Source organism: Dendropsophus ebraccatus, chromosome 10, assembly GCF_027789765.1.
Source record: "Dendropsophus ebraccatus isolate aDenEbr1 chromosome 10, aDenEbr1.pat, whole genome shotgun sequence".
Classification (NCBI taxonomy): Eukaryota; Metazoa; Chordata; class Amphibia; order Anura; family Hylidae; genus Dendropsophus; species Dendropsophus ebraccatus.
This window is the reverse complement of record NC_091463.1, coordinates 68884713-68905019: the sequence shown is the minus strand read 5'-3', so window position 1 is coordinate 68905019 and position 20307 is coordinate 68884713. Positions and strand designations below refer to the sequence as shown.

The following is a 20307-nucleotide window of genomic DNA, read 5'->3' as shown; positions in this document are numbered from 1 at the left end:
TGTTTTCAATCCACTCCTGGTTTTGGTTGCAATATGAGGACCACAATACTGACTGAAATATACGTAGCGTGAACCCAGCCTTAGGCCCCGTTCCCACTGAACATGTTCATTCTTCAGCGCGTACAGAGCAGGAGCGCGCGCCTCCCATAGACTCCCATTATGAGCGGGAGGCTAACGGCATTCCACGGCGGACAATTCCGTCGCGGAATTCCGCTACCTTTGCTCAGTGGGAACGGGGCCTTACAGTGTATTATTGAATGCACGTGTGCATCAGTTCCTATCCACAATAGGATTATGTAAGGGGCACTGACTCCCCAGCCCATTCCCACCATCTGGAATGTTACAAACAAGAAATTTTTACTTTTTCCAGTAGGGATGCAACACTCCTGGTTGTTACTGTCAACTCAAGTGGGATACAAGTGTAGCGGTTACTGACTCTAGAAGGGCTTCACAGCTTCTCAGATTCCTCTCCTGAACAAAAGAACAATTGCAGTTCCATATAACTGTATGCAGTTCCCAGTCTCTTCAACGCTCTCCAGGTCCACCACAGCCTCTGAATGGGACATCACCTCCTTTAAAGTAGGAGCTCAATGAGACACAGTTAAACTTGAGAGTAACTTTATCCTTACACCCTGGTCTCTGGTGCCACTTGCACCATTCCACACCAGCAGATGGAGGATTACTACAGACTTGGGTTCTTGTATCACTCTTACTGGCACGTAAACCTGTAGATACAATCCCTTCTTCTTCCGTTCCGTACACACTCTCTCTGTCTGTGTGTCACTATGCAGGTCTGTGCTAGGCCACAGGATTACTAGTCTTCCTGCTGAAACTTCATTGATGCGCTAGACAATAAATAACCACTGGCTTCCTTGCAAAACAAACAAATAAACAAACAAGCACCTCCTTATCATGCGTCAGGTCCCCATCAGTCATACACTGGCTGCACACACACTGCCCTGAGGAGTAAAAGCCATATAGGTAAATTCATATATGTATAAGTGTTGCAGCACTCTGGAAAGTCCACTGCTCAGTCAGATTCAAAGCACCCTGTTATGAGCTTTGCTGACTGACACTTCCTCCTCTTCTAGACCATTTTATAGCGCCAAAGTTATTAAATTATGATTTCTTTTAAACTGCCTATGACTTGCCCATAAACCTTAAACAGGAAAATAAAATGCAAGGAGTCAGGCTGAGGATGGGCTAAAAAGGAGAAAGGACTCAACCTGATTCCCTGCTACATCTGTTCCATAGTGCCCATTCCCAGCTTAGCAACCCCTCCTGCTTTTAATTTGACCCTCAGGAAGCACCCAATATGCCAATCACAAGCTGAGGATGGTCTCTGCTAGAGTTACTGAGTGGCAGAATGGGCTCTTCCTGTATCAACAGAAAAAAAAATAACATGAAGTGTTGCTAAACTGTGATAAAACACTGTGGGATGGATGCAGTAGGAGATAGGGGTAGGTGAGTATAAGTTTTTTATTTAGGGGTTTGACATGTCCAGACTATACAGATTCAAATCCTTAAAGGGGAACTATCAGCAGGTTACACAAGTCTAACCTGCTGATAGCCCCCTATAGCGCCCAGGACACTGAGCAGGATGGTATGTCTCTTACCTTGGTGCCAGTCCCGCGCTGTTAGGCTGGGTTCACACACAGTATATTTCAGGCAGTTTTCGGTCCTCATGTCAGGTCCTCATTGCAACCAAAACCAGGAGTGGATTGAAAACACAGAAAGGATCTGTTCACACAATGTTGAAATTGAGTGGCTGGCCGCCATATAACTGTAAGTAACTGCCATTATTTCAATACAACGGCTGTTATATTGAAATAATGGCCGTTATTTACTGTTATATGGCGGCCAGCCACTCAATTTCAACATTGTGTGAACAGATCCTTTCTGTGTTTTTAATCCACTCCTGGTTTTGGTTGCAATGAGGACCTGACATGAGGACCAAATACTGCCTGAAATATACTGTGAACCCAGCCTTACTCAGAGTAATCTTTAGCTGGGAGCACTGTTAGGAGCACTACCCCATTCCACAGCGTCATCCAGCCCGTCCTCTCCATTGATCCATCATCAATGGAATGGGCGGGCCGAATGATGCTGTGGGGGCGGGGCAATGCTCCTAACAGTGCTCCCAGCTAAAGATTCCACCGAGTAACAGCGCGGGACTGGCACTGAGGAGGAAGGTAAGAGACATACCATCCTCCTCAGTGTCCTGGGCGCTATAGGGGGCTATGAGCAGGTTAGACTCATCTAACCTACTGATAGTTCCACTTTAATTTTTTTTTTTTTAAAGGTTTCATGCCTCACACCTTCCACCATTTTTGTAGCCCATCTTTGGACCTGTTACAATTAATCAATAACTTTTTGTAGGTGAGATCTCCAGTCAGAACTGGTCGGAACTAGTCTCCCTCGTGCTCTATACAGCTCGATCACTATGTCCCATTTTCCATTTTCAGACAGCCTCTTAAAATCTATTTCAGTCAGCAGCTTGCCCCCCCCCCCCCTTTGTTATTGACCTAAACATGTTCAGGATAGCAGTCAGGTTTTTATATAAATGGTCAATATATTGATAGTTACAGTACATAGCCTTAGATTTTGTGGGGGGAAAAAAGAGGCAGTAAGACCTATTGGAGTGAGAGAAAATGTGTGTACAGCACTATGGTATATGTTGATGCTATTTAAGCAATGGCAAGTAAATTACATTGTCAGATGATGATGCTAGCTATAGGGCAGGGGGCACTAGGAATAGTCTGACCTATAGTTTCCATTGATGAACCATGCAGCACATCTTTTCTTTGATCCATGAGTAGGATATTGAGTTTCATTAAGGGGAAGGGCTTCTATGTAACTACACAGACTTGGATGCTAATTTAGAAATTGGAGTAGTTGTGTGGGCATTTTATGTGTACACTTTTTTTGGACCCTATTCTTCTCCCAAAAGATAACCAAAAATGGTCTTGCTTTTCAGGCAGGATTATACATGAAATCCCTTGAGAGGGGTGTGAACTTGTGGCTGTGGCTCCTTATTAATAGCTGCTGTAAATGTATGTTATCAAACAGTGGGGTTGTATCTGCTCAGGACGGGACCATTGTCTAAGTGACCACTTGTTACAATGGCTTTCGAAAGGCACTCAGGTAAATAACAGCTAGAATTGCTGGAGATTACAGGCTGAATGGAAGAGCTGCTATAATGTGTAGTTTGTAGGACTTGTGTCTGGTATATTTCATACAGCTATTGGACTGTGGAGCTGTTTGCTTTAGTGGAATACTTCTCATGTCTAGCATTGGGTATGCCGTGCGGATGCAGATCTTTAATAGAATAGACGCATATACTACAGAATTCTTAAACTTATAGGAAGTTAACTTTGAGGGGTTAGAAAAAGTTCAGCCATTTATCTATGCTGCCGTTGTAGTTTTTTCTTTTTTCATTTAGCAATTTTTATATGTTTTTCACTTTTTGAATTGTACATTTCATGATAAGTGAAACCAAATTGTAGGATTAAAGATTACGCAAAGTGCTATGAGAATGCTCTGTGTATACAGTACACAACAGTGTGTTTGTATAATAGAAAGCAGCGAGCATAGTTTGGGCTTGATGTCAGCCTGGAATGATGTGGAAATTAGGTAGTTTTTTCCTAAAACTGTGAGATAAATGTATAAATTGCATAATATAGAGCATCTGTCTGGATGTGTTGTCTGCATCTTACAGAACTGATGTAATGGCTCAGTGACATCCACTGACAATGCACTGCTCTATAGGAACAACCAGTTGGATGTATATAAAGCTTCATCACTGCAAAACATTGCAATAGTTAGTTTCTGCTTTCAATTAGATTTTTTTGTTGTTTGTAAATGAAAACTGTTTTTACATTCAGAGGTAGCAAAGGTGTATACTCCTAGTCCTGCTGTTACCTTAGATGTGGATACAATTGTAGCCAGTGTAGACAATGCTCTTGGGCTATGTACTCTCCTAGGCTTGCTGTATCCAGTGCAAACAATGCTCTTGGGCTATGTACTCTCCTAGGCTTGCTGTATCCAGTGTAGACAATGCTCTTGGGCTATGTACTCTCCTAGTCCTGCTGTAACCAGTGTAGACAATGCTCTCGGGCTATGTACTCTCCTAGTCCTGCTGTATCCAGTGTAGACAATGCTCTTGGGCTATGTACTCTCCTAGTCCTGCTGTATCCAGTGCAGACAATGCTCTTGGGCTATGTACTCTCCTAGTCCTGCTGTATCCAGTGCAGACAATGCTCTTGGGCTATGTACTCTCCTAGTCCTGCTGTATCCAGTGTAGACAATGCTCTCGGGCTATGTACTCTCCTAGTCCTGCTGTATCCAGTGCAGACAATGCTCTTGGGCTATGTACTCTCCTAGTCCTGCTGTATCCAGTGCAGACAATGCTCTCGGGCTATGTACTCTCCTAGTCCTGCTGTATCCAGTGTAGACAATGCTCTTGGGCTATGTACTCTCCTAGTCCTGCTGTATCCAGTGTAGACAATGCTCTTGGGCTATGTACTCTCCTAGTCCTGCTGTATCCAGTGTAGACAATGCTCTCGGGCTATGTACTCTCCTAGTCCTGCTTTATCAAGTGTAGACAATGCTATTGGGCTATGTACTCTCCTAGTCCTGCTGTATCCAGTGTAGACAATGCTCTTGGGCTATGTACTCTCCTAGTCCTGCTGTATCCAGTGTAGACAATGCTATTGGGCTATGTACTCTCCTAGTCCTGCTGTATCCAGTGTAGACAATGCTATTGGGCTATGTACTCTCCTAGTCCTGCTGTATCCAGTGTAGACAATGCTATTGGGCTATGTACTCTCCTAGTCCTGCTGTATCCAGTGTAGACAATGCTCTTGGGCTATGTACTCTCCTAGTCCTGCTGTATCCAGTGTAGACAATGCTATTGGGCTATGTACTCTCCTAGTCCTGCTGTATCCAGTGTAGACAATGCTATTGGGCTATGTACTCTCCTAGTCCAGCTGTATCCAGTGTAGACAATGCTATTGGGCTATGTACTCTCCTAGTCCTGCTGTATCCAGTGTAGACAATGCTATTGGGCTATGTACTCTCCTAGTCCAGCTGTATCCAGTGTAGACAATGCTCTTGGGCTATGTTCTCTCCTAGTCTTGCTTTATCAAGTGTAGACAATGCTATTGGGCTATGTACAGATTGAAGCCTTTAAATGCAAACAATTGTTCACATTCACTCACAGCAAATAGATAATGGTGAAAAATGAAAGTAATGTTGGTTAGAAAGTTGTACATTGTTTCATTTATACAATGTCATTTACAAGGATACAATATATTAGGCGCGTCCTACTGGTATTTTGCTCCTCCTTCTCTGTTGACTGTTCTGTTGGTTTATACTAGTATAGTGTATGTTTTTATGTGATCGTTGGGTTGACTAGTTAGAGATCTTATAGAGGGTCGTCTCTAGGGCCCTATTCCACCGGACGATTATCGTTAGCATAATCGTTAACGATTAACGATCTCAAACGACCGCTATTGCGAAAGACCTGAAAACGTTCACTCATTTCCATGGAACGATAATCGTTACTTATGATCGTAATTGCGATCGTTTCTTCTTCCGTATTTCTTCGCTATTGCGTTCGTATCTATTGCGAACGACCGAACGATGTCTTATTCAATGCGAACGATTTGCGAACGTTTTGCGAACGAGCAACGATAAAAATAGGTCCAGGTCTTATAAAGCGATCAACGATTTCTCGTTCGGTCGTTAATCGTTAACTGCATTTCAACCGAACGATTATCGTTTAGATTCAAACGATTTAACGATAATCTGAACGATAATCGTCCGGTGGAATAGGGCCCTTACTATAGACTCTTATTACATATACAGAATAAAGTATAAATGGGTCCCATGACCTAATCCTAATAGATGGGAACACAAAGGTGGGACCTCAATATATCAGACATTTATGTGACCATATAAGTGTAGGATTAGAAAAATCTTCTAAATCATGACCTGGAGATCTATAGATCTTTGTGGAGAGACGACCAGAACATGCTATGATTGACACATGAATGGTAGCTCAATAGGAACTATGTAGTCCTAATATTTGGAACACATCTACATCTCACAATAGGAAAGCTTCTGCATGTCGCTTCCATTCTCTGTGTGATCATCTACAGACTTCACAAGATAAATGAGTGTATAAACTTCACGTCCATTACTATATTGTGTAAGAATGTCGGATGATTGGCAACTGTTGTCAGGGCTGTAAACAGCTCCAAACCACAAGCAGAGCACTAGAAATTCTACAGTGCAGCTTTATCATCCCCGGCAGCCGCTTCCCTGTGTATAATATTATTTCCGTCACATATTTCTGTACATTGTCTGGCAGTAGTGAAGCTCCAAGTGTCGGGATCACTGTTTATAAGAGCAGGACGGTGCATAAGGAGAAGACAGAGTGACTCCTAATAATAATACTTACAATACAACACCTGAGAATTCTTTTATTCATTGGTGACTTGCATGTAAGAGATAAACCGTCCCATATACAAGAGTCCCAGATATGTTTATGTCATGTCAGCAATAAAAACTCTGATGATGTGTACAGTGTGCTATGTGCTGTCCATTGTACTGCACCTCTGTCCTTAGTCTCCACCACTACCTTGGTTAGCGATGGTAGTGGCTTCCTTAGCTCTAAAAATGGTTTTAATCATTGGTCTCATCATCATTGGTCCCCCTTCTCTCCGCCTTGGTTCGGTACTTACTTTGTTGGGATTATTAAATCATTTTATTCTTCTGTGCAAAGTTCCGAGCTCCTGAATACCAGCAAGCTGCCATGCCTCCTAACTACCCCTACCATCCCTGTCTCTGCTTGAATCACAGCAAATATAGGGATAGAAGGGGGAGTGAGGAAGCTTTCCAGCTTGCAGAATTTCAGGTACTTTGAAAAGTCTCCTTCACACTTTGCACAGGAGATTAAAAAGCATTGTTCTAATATGGAAGCACAGACAGATAAATGAAAAGTACCATGTATTGACCTAACAGCTACTGTAATTAAAGGGGTGTTCTGGTGATTTTTAAATTCAACTGGTTTCAGAAAGTTATATAGATTTGTAATTTACTTCTATTTAGAAATCTTAAAGCGTAACTATAAAATATTTTGACCTTTCAGTTTTAGTTAGCTTAGGGCATGATAACAATTTTTGCAATATACATTAATAACCTAAAATGAACAGTTTTTTAAATACATAAGGCTGATTATGCCCTTACAGCCCTCTCTGGCTCTGACTTATTTCTGCATTCCTGCTGGACACGCCCCCTCCTGGAGATCCGTCCTGAGTGTACGGACTCTGATAGGAGGATCAGATAACAGTCCTGACACACACATAAACAAACCCTCCCCCCCCCCCCTCCTAGCAGCATGCTCTCCCCCCTCCCCTCACAGAGATCACATAGCAGAGCTGAGGGTGTTGTGTGTGAGGAGCAGCGCAGGGGAGGAGATGGATGGAGGGACAAGTACTCAGTGCTTCAACAAGGAGGGACATCAAAGCCATGACTCCAATGTACTGCATGAGGGAGAGTGGGTGAGTCACTGAGGGGAGGACTACAAGTCCCAGCACAACACAGCTTTAGTCCTTCCATAGTACATATAACATTCACTATCAGATGTCTGCAGCAGGTGCCCCCACCTCCATGGCTGACATTATTCTACAGTGTAATGAGAGCAGATGACTGTATCTAATCCCACTGTGTGTGATACCATCGGCTGGTGCTTTGTATCTAATCTTACATTGTGATACTGTATGCTGGGGCTCTATCTGATCCCACTGTGTGTGATACATCTGCTAAGGTGCTGGTGGATGGAGGGACCCAGCCAGGGAGATGAGGGATAGGCCACGCCCACTTTCATGCAGCTAGAAGAAAAATTCATTTATTCTTCTGAGCCAAACAACTGGTGATATCTCAGTGAGCGTACATGCTATCAACGCAGTTTAGGGCTCTTTTTAAAGGGTAACACATGGGCTTTTTATTTGAGAAATTTCATTTTTTGGCTACTGAAATTATAGTTACGCTTTAAGTCTTACAGTATTTATCAGTTGCTGTACATCCTGCAGGATGTGGTGTATTATTTTAAGTCTGACACAGTGCTCTCTGCTGCCACCTCTGTCCGTGACAGAAAACAGAGCAGCAGCAAATAACCATATAAAATCTCTACTACTCTGGGCAGTTTTTGTCACGAACAGAGATGGTAGTAGAGAGCACCGAGTCACTGGTCACTTTTAATGTTCCCTCTATGGGTGTTACAATATGGACGTTGAGAAATGGCTGCCCTCAGATATGATACCTTTCGCATATCATTTCGCACTCAACTTCATATTATTTATATGGAGTCCACATATTCCTTAAAGTGTACCTGTCATTTAAATTTTTTTTGCAGAAGTCAATAGTACAGGCGATTTTAAGAAACTTTGTAATTGGGTTATTAGCTGAAAAATGCATTTTTATCATGAGAAAGCAGTTTGAAGCTCTCCCCCCATCTTCATTGTTCTCTATGGAGAGGGGAGGGGTGGAGGGAGATGAGGCACCAAACAGGACAACAAAGAGTTAATTTACAGCTACATCACTGGGCTATCTCCTCTGAAGTCAGCACTGACCTCTCTTACCTATGAATACATCTTCAACACAGTTCCCGCTGTGTAATCCTTTGTTCTCTGCTCTCTAATCTCCCTCCTCCCCCCTTCCCTCTCCATAGAACAGACAGGAGCATTTCTGATGCAACAAGACGTGGTTTCCTGATAATGAGCAGTGAATGAGAGAGAGGGGGGGGGGTAGACCTGGGAAAAGACTTTTTGAATGCAGATAATGGCATATTTGCCTAATAAACCCAATTACAAAATTTCTTAAAATCGCCTGTACTATAGATTTCTGCAAAAAAAATACAAACAAACCAAAAACCGACAGTGACACTTTAAAGTGAATGTACCATTAGGTACATTCCTTTCAGGGTTTTTATGTTAAGAAATGGGTGCCAGTGCAGGAATGCAAGTGGAGCAGTCCTTTTTTTGAACTGCCGCCGGGTTCCTGCACATGAGGTCCGTCTACTCCGAGCACTGGCACAGAGCACTGGGGGCAGGCACCTCAACCCCTAGTGTGACGATCTGCCCTCTCCACAGCATCCCCGAGCCAGCGCCAATCCATTAACGTAAAAAAACCAAATCGATGTACCTGATGGTACTTTTGCTTTAACTCTGTACACAGGTTCCAAATGATTGGGGTTTATAATCTGCTTTTCCTACACATACTAGCACTAATTTCCTAGGAAGCTCTAATCTTTGCAGTGTAGACTGTAATACATTTTTGGACGGATTCCATCCAGGACCCCTGGGCTGCAGAGTAACACTGCTAACCACTGAGCCACCGGAGAAATAGTTACTGATACATTGTGAAATGACCTGGGTTTCCTGATTGTAGTTATGCTATTTCTAGTAGACCTATAATCGACATATCTGACCCCAGAGCATTCACCAGGACTATCCTATACTATAAACCGATCCTTAGGATTGTTTCCTAATTCTAGCAATTATCAAAAGGATTATTGTGACCTATAAAGGATTATATGAGCTGTGAGCGGCATCATATCCTGGTATCACGGAGCTGGCGTCCTAGTGCTGATCTCCCACCCATGGTGTATAGAGATCTGTAATCCTGGCAATAAAAGTCTTATAAAGCTCAATTTACCTGTGCGTCTTGGCCAAGGCAATGGGACTAGGGGGCAATGACATTAAAACAGAAACTCAATATCTACTAGAACTTTCCCTAACCCGACCTGGCTTATCCAGAATGTCATTTATAGCTATGTTTACTTATCCAAAAATATTGTTTAGTTAAAGGAATTTTCCAGTTTTATGTAACTGAAACTTAACCAAACATCGTTCAATTCCTAGTACATTACATGAAGCAGAAGTAGTGGAGTTTTTACTATACATTGATCGTTGTATACTTCCATGGGACCTGACAACCTCTTCCATCTGTATGACGTTGTAAGTAATAGCTTGACATTTCTAGTGACTTAAATCCCTGTAGTGTAGAGGACAGACACATCATGTTCCCAGCAGTGGCCTATATGCTGTATAAATGGATGATGACTAGCGCTGTAGCTGGCATCCTTATGGATTCCTCCAGATTGTTGGCGGCTGACATTAGGAAAGGTCACCGATTGCCTCTGTCTCCAGCCTTTATCTTTTAACCCTTCCTTAGTGATACTTCCAGCGTTTCATGATGCTCTAGGCCACTTTATTTAGCATCTGATGACAGCAGTTATTTTGGCAGCTACATGTACAGGGTGGTGAATGATTTACTATGGTGCCAGGTTACATTGTCTTATTTGTTATTAAAAGGGAATTAGCACAGGGCAACATTTCCCACTCACATCTCATACAATGTGCATTTAGTTTTATTTTATTTTCAGGTTCTCTGGATGAAAACTTTTCCATCAAGAATACAGACACTTATCCTCATCTAGTCCTAGGCTTATAGCACTTACCTACTTACATACATTGTAACACACTGCTGCAGTGTGAGTAGCAATAGGTTAAGGGGGAACTCCGGAGACAAAAAAAATATATATTTTCCCTCCTGCTTTAATACAGTTATATCACTTTGTAGTATAACGTCAGTAAAATAAATGTAAGTCATGGGCCTCTCTGTTGCCATCAACATTTTTGTTGGGAACTGCAGGGCTAAGTTCTGCTGTCTCCGATCCCCTGTTCTGAACAAGTGCTGCCGCTCTACAGAGCAGAGTCCCTTTCCCCCGTATACTGTATACAGTTTGAAAACTGAGCAGTCTGAGAACCGAGCAGTGTCTTCCCATAGGAAATAATGTAAATGTGCTTAATTGGTTCCAGCACCAGCCAATAATTACCTTCAGTACACATATATTACATTGTATAGTGCCCAGTTTAATCTCTACGGTAAATTACAGAACAGCACTATATACTGTACAGTACATTATATACAAGAAACATTCAACAAAACCTGCAATTATAGGACTCCTCACTCATCCTCTACTGTATAGTGCCCCACCCCAGCACTGTAACGGATGGGAGATGGTGGTACACTGACTGTACTACTACTGTACTGTATATGCACTCCAGCAGTATTATTCAGTACAGGATGGGAGATGGTGGTGCACTGACTGTACTACTACTGTACTGTATATGCACTCCAGCAGTATTATACAGTACAGGATGGGAGATGGCGGTGCACTGACTGTACTACTACTGTACTGTATATGCACTCCAGCAGTATTATACAGTACAGGATGGGAGATGGCGGTGCACTGACTGTACTACTACTGTACTGTATATGCACTCCAGCAGTATTATACAGTACAGGATGGGAGATGGCGGTGCACTGACTGTACTACTACTGTACTGTATATGCACTCCAGCAGTATTATACAGTACAGGATGGGAGATGTCGGTGCACTGACTGTACTACTACTGTACTGTATATGCACTCCAGCAGTATTATACAGTACAGGATGGGAGATGGTGGTGCACTCACTGTACTACTCAGGGGCGTAGCTAATGTCTCCTGGGCCCTGGTGCGAGAGGCCAACTTGCCCCCCCCCCTCCTTTCACGACCAAGTGATGCTATTGGTGTGTGTATATATATATATATATATATACACACACACCAAGACAGATATTACCACTAACACCAGCATATTGGAAGAGGAAGTATTATCACCGTACATATTACTGCCATACTGTTACCGACCAAATCCTGTATACTGAGACCTATATTACCAGTAATACCAGTATATAGGAAGGAAACATTACTGCCACACCACAACCACTACCATCACCACCATATTGTTACTGACCAAATCCAGTATACTAAATCACCTCATCCAGTCATATAGAGGTGGCCCCAGCTCTACACAGGTTCTATACACCATATACATTACAGTGCAGTTATATCAGGTGACTCACAGGAGACGTCTTCTCTGATCAGAGTTCTTCCCTTTTCATCTTCTTCTCCATCTGCCCTGGGCCGCTATGAGAACTTCTCCGAGCCACGAATCCACAGAATCTGCCAGACAGACATATTAGTCTCCTCACTCTGGCACCATCCTCATCTATATACACACTGCACATCTGTATTGTCCCCTTTACACACTCCTTTAGTGGGTAGCCTGACTCTATGTGACCCCCTAATAATATATGCCCCCCTCTGTGTATTCCCTCTCCCCCTATGTTGCCCCCCCAAATAGATGGCCCCTCTCCCCCCATGTTGCCCTCCTTATAGATGGCCCCCTCTCCCCCCACCCTCCCTTATAGATGGCCTCCTCTCCCCCCTCCATATAGATGGCCCCCTTTACCCCCTCCCTTATAGATGGCCCCCTCTCTCCTCACCCTCCCTTATGGATGGCCCCCTCTCCCCCACCCTCCCTTATAGATGGCCCCCTCTCCCCCCTCCCTTATAGATGGTCCCCTTCCCCCCCCCCTCCCTTATAGATGGTCCCCTTCCCCCCCTCCCTTATAGATGGTCCCCTTCACCCCCCCCTCCTTTATAGATGGTCCCCTTCACCCCCCCTCCCTTATAGATGGTCCCCTTCACCCCCCCTCCCTTATAGATGGTCCCCTTCACCCCCCCTGCCTTATAGATGGTCCCCTTCACCCCCCTCCCTTATAGATGGTCCCTTTCACCCCCCCTCCCTTATAGATGGTCCCCTTCACCCCCCCTCCCTTATAGATGGCCCCCTTCACCCCCCCTCCCTTATAGATGGCCCCCTTCACCCCCCCTCCCTTATAGATTGTCCCCTTCACCCCCCCTCCCTTATAGATGGCTCCCTTCACCCCCCCTCCCTTATAGATGGTCCCCTTCACCCCCCCTCCCTTATAGATGGTCCCCTTCACCCCCCCTCCCTTATAGATGGTCCCCTTCACCCCCCCCTCCTCCCTTATAGATGGTCCCCTTCACCCCCCCTCCTCCCTTATAGATGGTCCCCTTCACCCCCCCCCCCTCCTCCCTTATAGATGGTCCCCTTCACCCCCCCTCCTCCCTTATAGATGGTCCCCTTCACCCCCCCCCCCCTCCTCCCTTATAGATGGTCCCCTTCACCCCCCCTCCTCCCTTATAGATGGTCCCCTTCACCCCCCCCTCCTCCTCCCTTATAGATGGTCCCCTTTCCCCCCACCCTCATAGATGCCCCCCTCTTTCCCCCCACCCGTACAGGCTGATAAAAACAAAACTTAACTCACCTGACAACGCGCTCCCACGTTGATCCTCACTCCTTCGGTCTGTCCCCGGCTGCTGCGCGGCTGCCGGGGGTGTCGCGTCTTATCCCTGGCAGCGCGCGCATCCCAGAGCTCCCTGCGCGCCGGAACCAGAAGTCAGGGCGCGCAGGGAGCTCTGGGATGTGTGCGCTGCCGGGGATAAGACGCGACATCCCCGGCAGCTGCGCAGCAGCCGGGGGTAGACAGAGTCGGACTCTTGTGACCGCAAGCAAAACAATGCTTGCGGTCACAAGAGTGATTGAAAGGGAGGGCCTTGCGGGGCCCTGAGGGCCCCGCGGGCCCCCCTTTGTGGCGACCACGGTGGCTACTCCACTGGTACTACTACTGTACTGTATATGCACTCCAGCAGTATTATACAGTACAGGATGGGAGATGGCGGTGCACTGGCTGTACTACTACTGTACTGTATATGCACTCCAGCAGTATTATACAGTGCTGTCTGTATGTGAAGCCTCACCATTGCTAAACTCACCACGTACCCATCATCGACATTTGCAAAAACGTTCAGATAGCGAGTACTTCAAGACTGGGGGCCCAAAAAGTGTTTGAGAACCGAGCAAGAGTATGAGAACCAAAGCAAACATTCCTTGATAATACAGTTTGAGTTCCAAGCAGTTTGAGAACCGAGGTACCACTGTATTCCTTTATACAGTACACAGTGGTGGTGGGGGTGGGCACAGCTGTCTTTCCAATTGGGCAGGGTAGACAGCTTCTCAAATCCCTGTGACGAGAGGCAGAGGGACCAACGCACCGCACTATTACATCATCATAATCATGTGCGTGTAAGCTGGATGGGGCCTTAAAGGGGAACTCCAGGTAGAGGTTAAAAAAAAAGAAACTTCTACAGAAGCATAAAGCATTACTTACCTATCTATTCCAGTTTTGAAACCCAAAAATCCATTTGTTTGTTTGTTTTTTTGTTCTGTATTGTGTTTCTGTCCTTCCTGGTTGAGCAGTTCCCAGAATGCAATGCTTTTTCTCAGCTGATCATCACAGTCCCCCACCCATCCCAATCAGTGAAATCAGTTCAGCACCTGCTTCTGGCCAGTCAGAGATGGTGAATCACTCAGGGGATTAGGGAATCCAGCCAAGCCTCCTGTAAGATCACGCTCTGCCCCCTGTCTGCATCATCAGCCTGATCTCAGCAAACACACACAATGTAAGACAGAGGCATGGAATATTTGTCTCCTAAGGAGGGAGAGCAGTGGGAGCAGGAGACAATGTGGATTGGCACAGAGGCCATTTTTCTTCACTTCCTGGATTTCTATCAGCTACCAGTGTGGCAGAACTGCACAGATACGGTAATACATTGTATAGACGCATCTATATAACTTTTAATGTAGTTTTAATAGAAAATAAGTTTTTCGTATCTGGAGTTCCCCTTTAAAAGCAGAGAGAGTATATCCTGGAGCCATGTAGGGAAAGCGAATGGGCAAGTCATATGTGTCATGTGTATTTTCTCCATAGGCTGGCTTCAGATTGTGGCTGGGAAGGCAGGAGACGTCACAAGTTTGGGGGGGGGGGGGGGGGGGGGGGGCTGGCGTCGCAGTCTTCTGGAAAATTGCCACTGCCGTTTTTGTGCCAAAACCAGAAGTGGACTTAAATGGAATGGACAATATAAAGAGGGGACTTGTACTTCTCTTTTCTGTTGGATCCTCCTCTGGTTTTGGTACAAATACTGCAGTGGTGGTTTGTTTTTTTTGGTTGTTTGTGTGTTTCCAGCCTCAATGGTCAATCTTAATTTACATAACACGACGTTTAGGACCCTGAGAAAACATAGAAATTTAGGCTAAAGAGGTCTGCAGTTCCTTTGAAGTTCTTACAGGAAATCTGGTCTCTTCATAAATGAGTTGTCACTGATTCCACACCTCCTCAGTTACGTGATAAGTTCCGTTTACTAGAATTGCCTGGGGAACCAAGGGGATGCTAAAATGTACCCATACCAAGTGAAACTGGTCTAAAGGCCCCCATACACATTAGTGAAAAGTCATCTGACCCTCGCAGATATCACCAGGACTGGCTGGCTCTAATGTGTATGGGGACCCCCTGAGATGGTTCTCCCGGATCATTCTACTGATCAGTCAGTCTTTGACATCAAAATCAGAATTTTATAGTGATCCAAGGTTAGCTCAGTAGAACAGCTGGAGGTCTAGGTTTTGTGCTCATAATATTTCTCTAACCAGGGGCTCTCTCATTTAGGGATCATGCACTCATACAACCTACCAGTGTAGCTAAATAAAATCTCTTCTGTAGAATATCTAAGTATTTTTTATACAATTAGAGCAGAAGTCAGACCTGGCACGGAGCTCGTCCCTGTTTTATAGCAGACTCTTGACATCTATTATGAGCCATGCAATATATTATTGAATATGTCAACAGTATTGCTAAAACCTATGTCAGTTTTAAATACCACCATGATACATGCCAGAGACATTGGTTTATAAGCCCCACTATGTTCTGCCTTTAAAGGGGTTGTATAGAATTACAGAAAGGGTCTGTTTTTCCCCCCTAGAAACAACACTACTCTTATGGACAGGATGTCTGGCATTGCAGCCTAATGCCATTTTAGTGATCTGACTTGCAATTCCAGACATAGCCTATTGACTAGAGGGGCGCAGTTTTTTTTGGGGGAAAATAGCCCCTTTTTCTAAAGCAACCCTGGTATTATTACAATAAAACTGCACTGAGAAGACGCCTACTATGAAGAATGATCCACACTCTTTTATAAAGCACCATTTCCCATGCGGATGATTATGAAGAATCATGTTTTAGAGGATATCTAGCAGGTTCTTCACTTACATACATATATGTGACTCTTGGCAAGCCTGGGCTATTAAAACTAAAGATGATACATCTACCTGCCTTAAAGAGAAGGCTTTGTAGAATCTTACTGCTCCATTAGTTACAGTAAATAGCATGCAACCTGAAAAGAGGAGTGTCCAGTCCAGGTTAGATGTTAAAGAGACTCTGTCAGTAGGTTTGTACTGTCCTATCTAGTGGTAGCATAAACCAGTGACAGAGAAGCTGAACAGAATAATGTATCACTTACATTGTCCTGTGCAGCTGATTCGTAGATATCCTCCGGAATAACATGAAAAATAAGTAGTCCCATTATGTGCATGAGCTCAGTAGTCCTGGATATTCATCAGCTGCTGGCAGTTATCTATCCATGCTGTGTATAGGCAGTCAGCTGTCAATCAGCAGCTGGAGGAGGGGTATGGCAAGAATTCCATTGTCCTGCATATTAGGAAAATGTCAGACAGAATGATGTAAGTAATATACTGATTAGCATTCTGTCACTAGTTTATGCTGCCTTCATTGCCCCCTTTTTTTTATTTAAAGAGCTATAACTCTTTTATTTTTCCAGCTACAGGGCCACGTAAGGGCTTGTTTTTTTCAGGAATAGGTGTACTTTGTAAAGGCGCCTTTTGATCTACCATTCCATGTATGATGGAAACCCAATATCATTTATGGGGTGAAATCGGGGGAAAAAATACAATTCTGCAAATTGTGGGGGTGTTCCCTGTTTACGTAATGCACTTTACAGTCAAACTGACATTTTATCTTTTTTCTATAGGTCAGTATGAATACAGCGATATGCATGTTATATAGCTTTTCTAATGTTTTATTATTTGTATTAACAGTAAAATTTACACACTACGATATATAATATGCTTATTTATTTTTATGGGTTTTATTTGTAAAATGGGAAAGGGGGGTGATTTAAACTTTTATTGGGGGAGGGGCTATGTCATGTTTTTTAAAACTTTTTTTTTTTTTACACTTTTTATGTTCCCTTAGGGGACTTTAACATTTTCACATTACATTACATACACTGATCATTGCTATGCTATAGCATAGCATTGATCAGTGTTATCTGCCATCATTGCATAGAGCCTGCCTGTGCAGACTCTATTCATGGATCGCCGATCTGACTGCCGGGAGGAAGGTAAGAGACCTCTGGCAGTCAGATACAACGATCGGAACCCCTGCAGTCACGCTGCGGGGGTCCCGATCGGTCAGTGACAGAAGCACAGTGGTTAATGGCGGGCCGTGGCACAATAGCAGCGGCCCATCATTGACAGTGAGGACCTGGCTGCATATAGCCAGGGGCGGTCTTGGCATTTCTGGGGCCCCAAGCGAAGTTATGTCTGGGGCCCCCCCTCAACACTAGTTCCAAAACAATAGACCGCTGTGTGTTGCCCCCAGTAGTATATACCCCTTGTGCGCTACCGCCAGTAATATATACTCCTTGTGTGCTGCCCCCAATAGTATATACCCCTTGTGTCCTGCCCCCAGTAGTATATACCCCTTGTTTGCTTCCCCCAGTAGTATATAGACCCCTGTGTGTTCCCACAGTTACATATAGCCCCCCTGTGTGCTCCCCCAGAAGTATATAGACCTCCTGTGTGCTGCCCCCAGTTGTATATACCCCCTGTGTGCTCCCCCACTAGTATATAGGCCCCCTGTGTGCTCCCTCAGGGGTATTTAGCCCCCCTGTGTGCTCCCCCACTTGGATATAGACCTCCTGTGTGCTCCCCCACTTGGATATAGACCCCTGTGTGCTCCTCCAGAAGTATATAAACCCCCTGTGTGGTTCCCCCAGTAGTATATAGACCCCCTGTGTGCCCCACCAGTATTATATAGACCCCTTGTGTGCTGCCCCAGTAGTATACAGACCCCTGTGTGCTCCCCCAGTTATATATAGATCACCTGTGTGCCTCACAAGTAGTATATAGACCCCCTGTATGTTCCCCCAGTAATATATAGACCCCCTGTGTGCCCCACCAGTAGTATATAGACCCCTGTGTGCTCCCCCAGTAGTATATAGCCCCCCTGTGTGCTCCCCCACTTGGATATAGACCTCCTGTGTGCTCTCAAAGCTGTATATAGACCCCCTGTGTGCTGCCCCAGTAGTATATAGACCCCTCTGTGAAGCCCCAGTAGTCTATAGCCCCCCTGTGTGCTCCCCCTGTTATATAGCCCCCTGTGTACTCCCCCCATTTATATAGACCCCCGATGTGCGCTCCCCCAGTTAAACAGACCCCTGTGTGCTCCCCCTCCCATATAGTATATAACACAATAAAACAAACACTTATACTCACCTGGGTCTGGGCGTCTCCTCTTCTCTTCACTCACAATCTCTTCACGATCACAAGAGGCCGCTCTCCCCTTGTCCTGGCGCCGATGCTCCAGTGACACTGGAGCGCCGGCACCACAAGGACAAAGCTGCCACTTGTGACCGCAGGGAAAACCCTTCCTGCGGCCACAAGAGTGACTGACAGGAAGGGAGCCAATGTCTCCCGCCCTGTCAGTGCTGCTGCATGTAACTATAAGCGCTCATTACGAGTGCTCATAGTTACAGTTCAGATGGCAGCAGCGAGCGGGGCAGCGGCCCTGTCCAGCGGTCTTGAGCACAAGAGCAGGGCGTGGGGGCCCCCCTGGATGTTGGGGGCCCCAAGCGATCGCTTGGGGTGCTTGGTGCCAAAGACCGCCACTGCATATAGCAACCGGTCCCCATGTGCTTTGAAGTGAGCTCAGCTCCTGAGCTCACTTCAAAGCAACGCCGGACTCCATGACGTACGGGTATGGCATGGGTCCTTAAAGGGGTTGTACACCAATTTTTTTTTTCTATCAAATCAACTGCTGCCATAAAGTGCCAGAGATTTCTAATTTACTTCTATTAAAAAATCTCAAGCCTTCCAGTTCTTATCAGCTGCTGTATGCCCAACAGGAAGTTGTATTATTTCCAGTCTGGAGAGCAGGAGAGGTTTTCTATGGGAATTTGCTGCTGCTCTGGACAGTTCCTGACATGGACAGAGGAGGCAAAAGAGCACACTGTCACAGACAGGAAAGAAAACACCACTTCATGCAGGACACACTGCAGCTGATAAGTACTGGAAGACTTAAGATTTTTTAATAGAAGTGAATTACAAATCTCTGGCACTTTATGGCACCAGTTGATATGAAAGAAAAAAAAAATTGGTGAACAACCCCTTTAAGTGACAGGATTCCGTTATGTACCCATACGGAATGGTTCTTTATAGCCCTATAGACATATTCCCTTTAAAGGATCACTCAAAGTTTCTTTTTCTAAAGTCAACTGGTGTCAAAAAGTTATACACATTTGTAATCCAAATGACCTTGCAACAATGGTGGATTCCTTGGCGCTCAAACCTCCAGGCACAGTCACTCCACTTCAATCAAGATGCAGAGATTTCCAGTATTTTTGCAAACTAGATGTGTTCTTTATTGCTACGCGTTTCAAGGGTTAACCACCCTCTTCATCAGGCATCTGTGACAATGACAGTAGTTTTCTGAAATGACAAAGTAATTAGTCCCACAGCAGAGCTTTACATATAATGAAAACTAGTACAAGATAAGGCTGTGTTCACACTGCGTTTTTACCTATCCGTTTCAACGTATCCATTTTTAATTGGTTACTTTTAACAGACAGAAAAACGTAGTCAACACTATTTTTGTGTATGTTAAAAAAACCTCAACCATTTGATCCTTTTTTTTTTTTATAATGGAAGTCAGTGGAAAAAAAACGGATCCAAATAGATGGCACACAAATGCATCCGTTTTTTTTCCATTAAACGGATAGGAAAAACGCAGTGTGAACCCAGCCTAACAGAAAATTACTAGAAAGTGGGCCATGTTCGGTGATAATGTTATAATCTGTCTTGGATATAAATGTCCAGATCTTGAGCTGAGTCTCTGGGATGAGAATGCCCCTTTGGTACTTGCTGTGGATGATTCACTGTTGATAAACACATCATAACAGACCAAGCATTGCAAATAGCAGTCCTTCTTACTGACCTATTACACATTCCCCTGTCCAAGCTGTTTAGCTTTATAGTGAAGGATGGAGTCCATTGTGGTAATGCAGCTACAAGCTGGAGGTGGTATTTCTTCCTTTAGCTGTGTATTATAAGACACGGACACATAGGGGAGAATGTATTGTACTTGTATGCAAGTCTTCTGGCACACAAGTCACAATGTTTTCACCCTTATATGC

At 44.6% G+C, this 20307-nt stretch overlaps 1 protein-coding gene across 2 annotated transcripts in view; it reads left to right on the top strand.

The window, feature by feature from the left end:
* Positions 1-20307, top strand: part of FHL1 (four and a half LIM domains 1) — a 79507-nt gene that overhangs the window by 46876 nt on the left and 12324 nt on the right. Inside the window, exon 1 of one of the 2 annotated variants that reach the window (XM_069943147.1) lies at positions 3037-3144. The exons of the other annotated variant lie outside the window; for it this stretch is intronic. Coding sequence (XP_069799248.1) covers positions 3123-3144 — 22 coding nt within the window. The 5' untranslated portion in view covers positions 3037-3122. Of the gene's footprint in view, positions 1-3036; positions 3145-20307 lie in introns of those variants that run through there. 2 annotated transcript variants of the gene reach the window in all.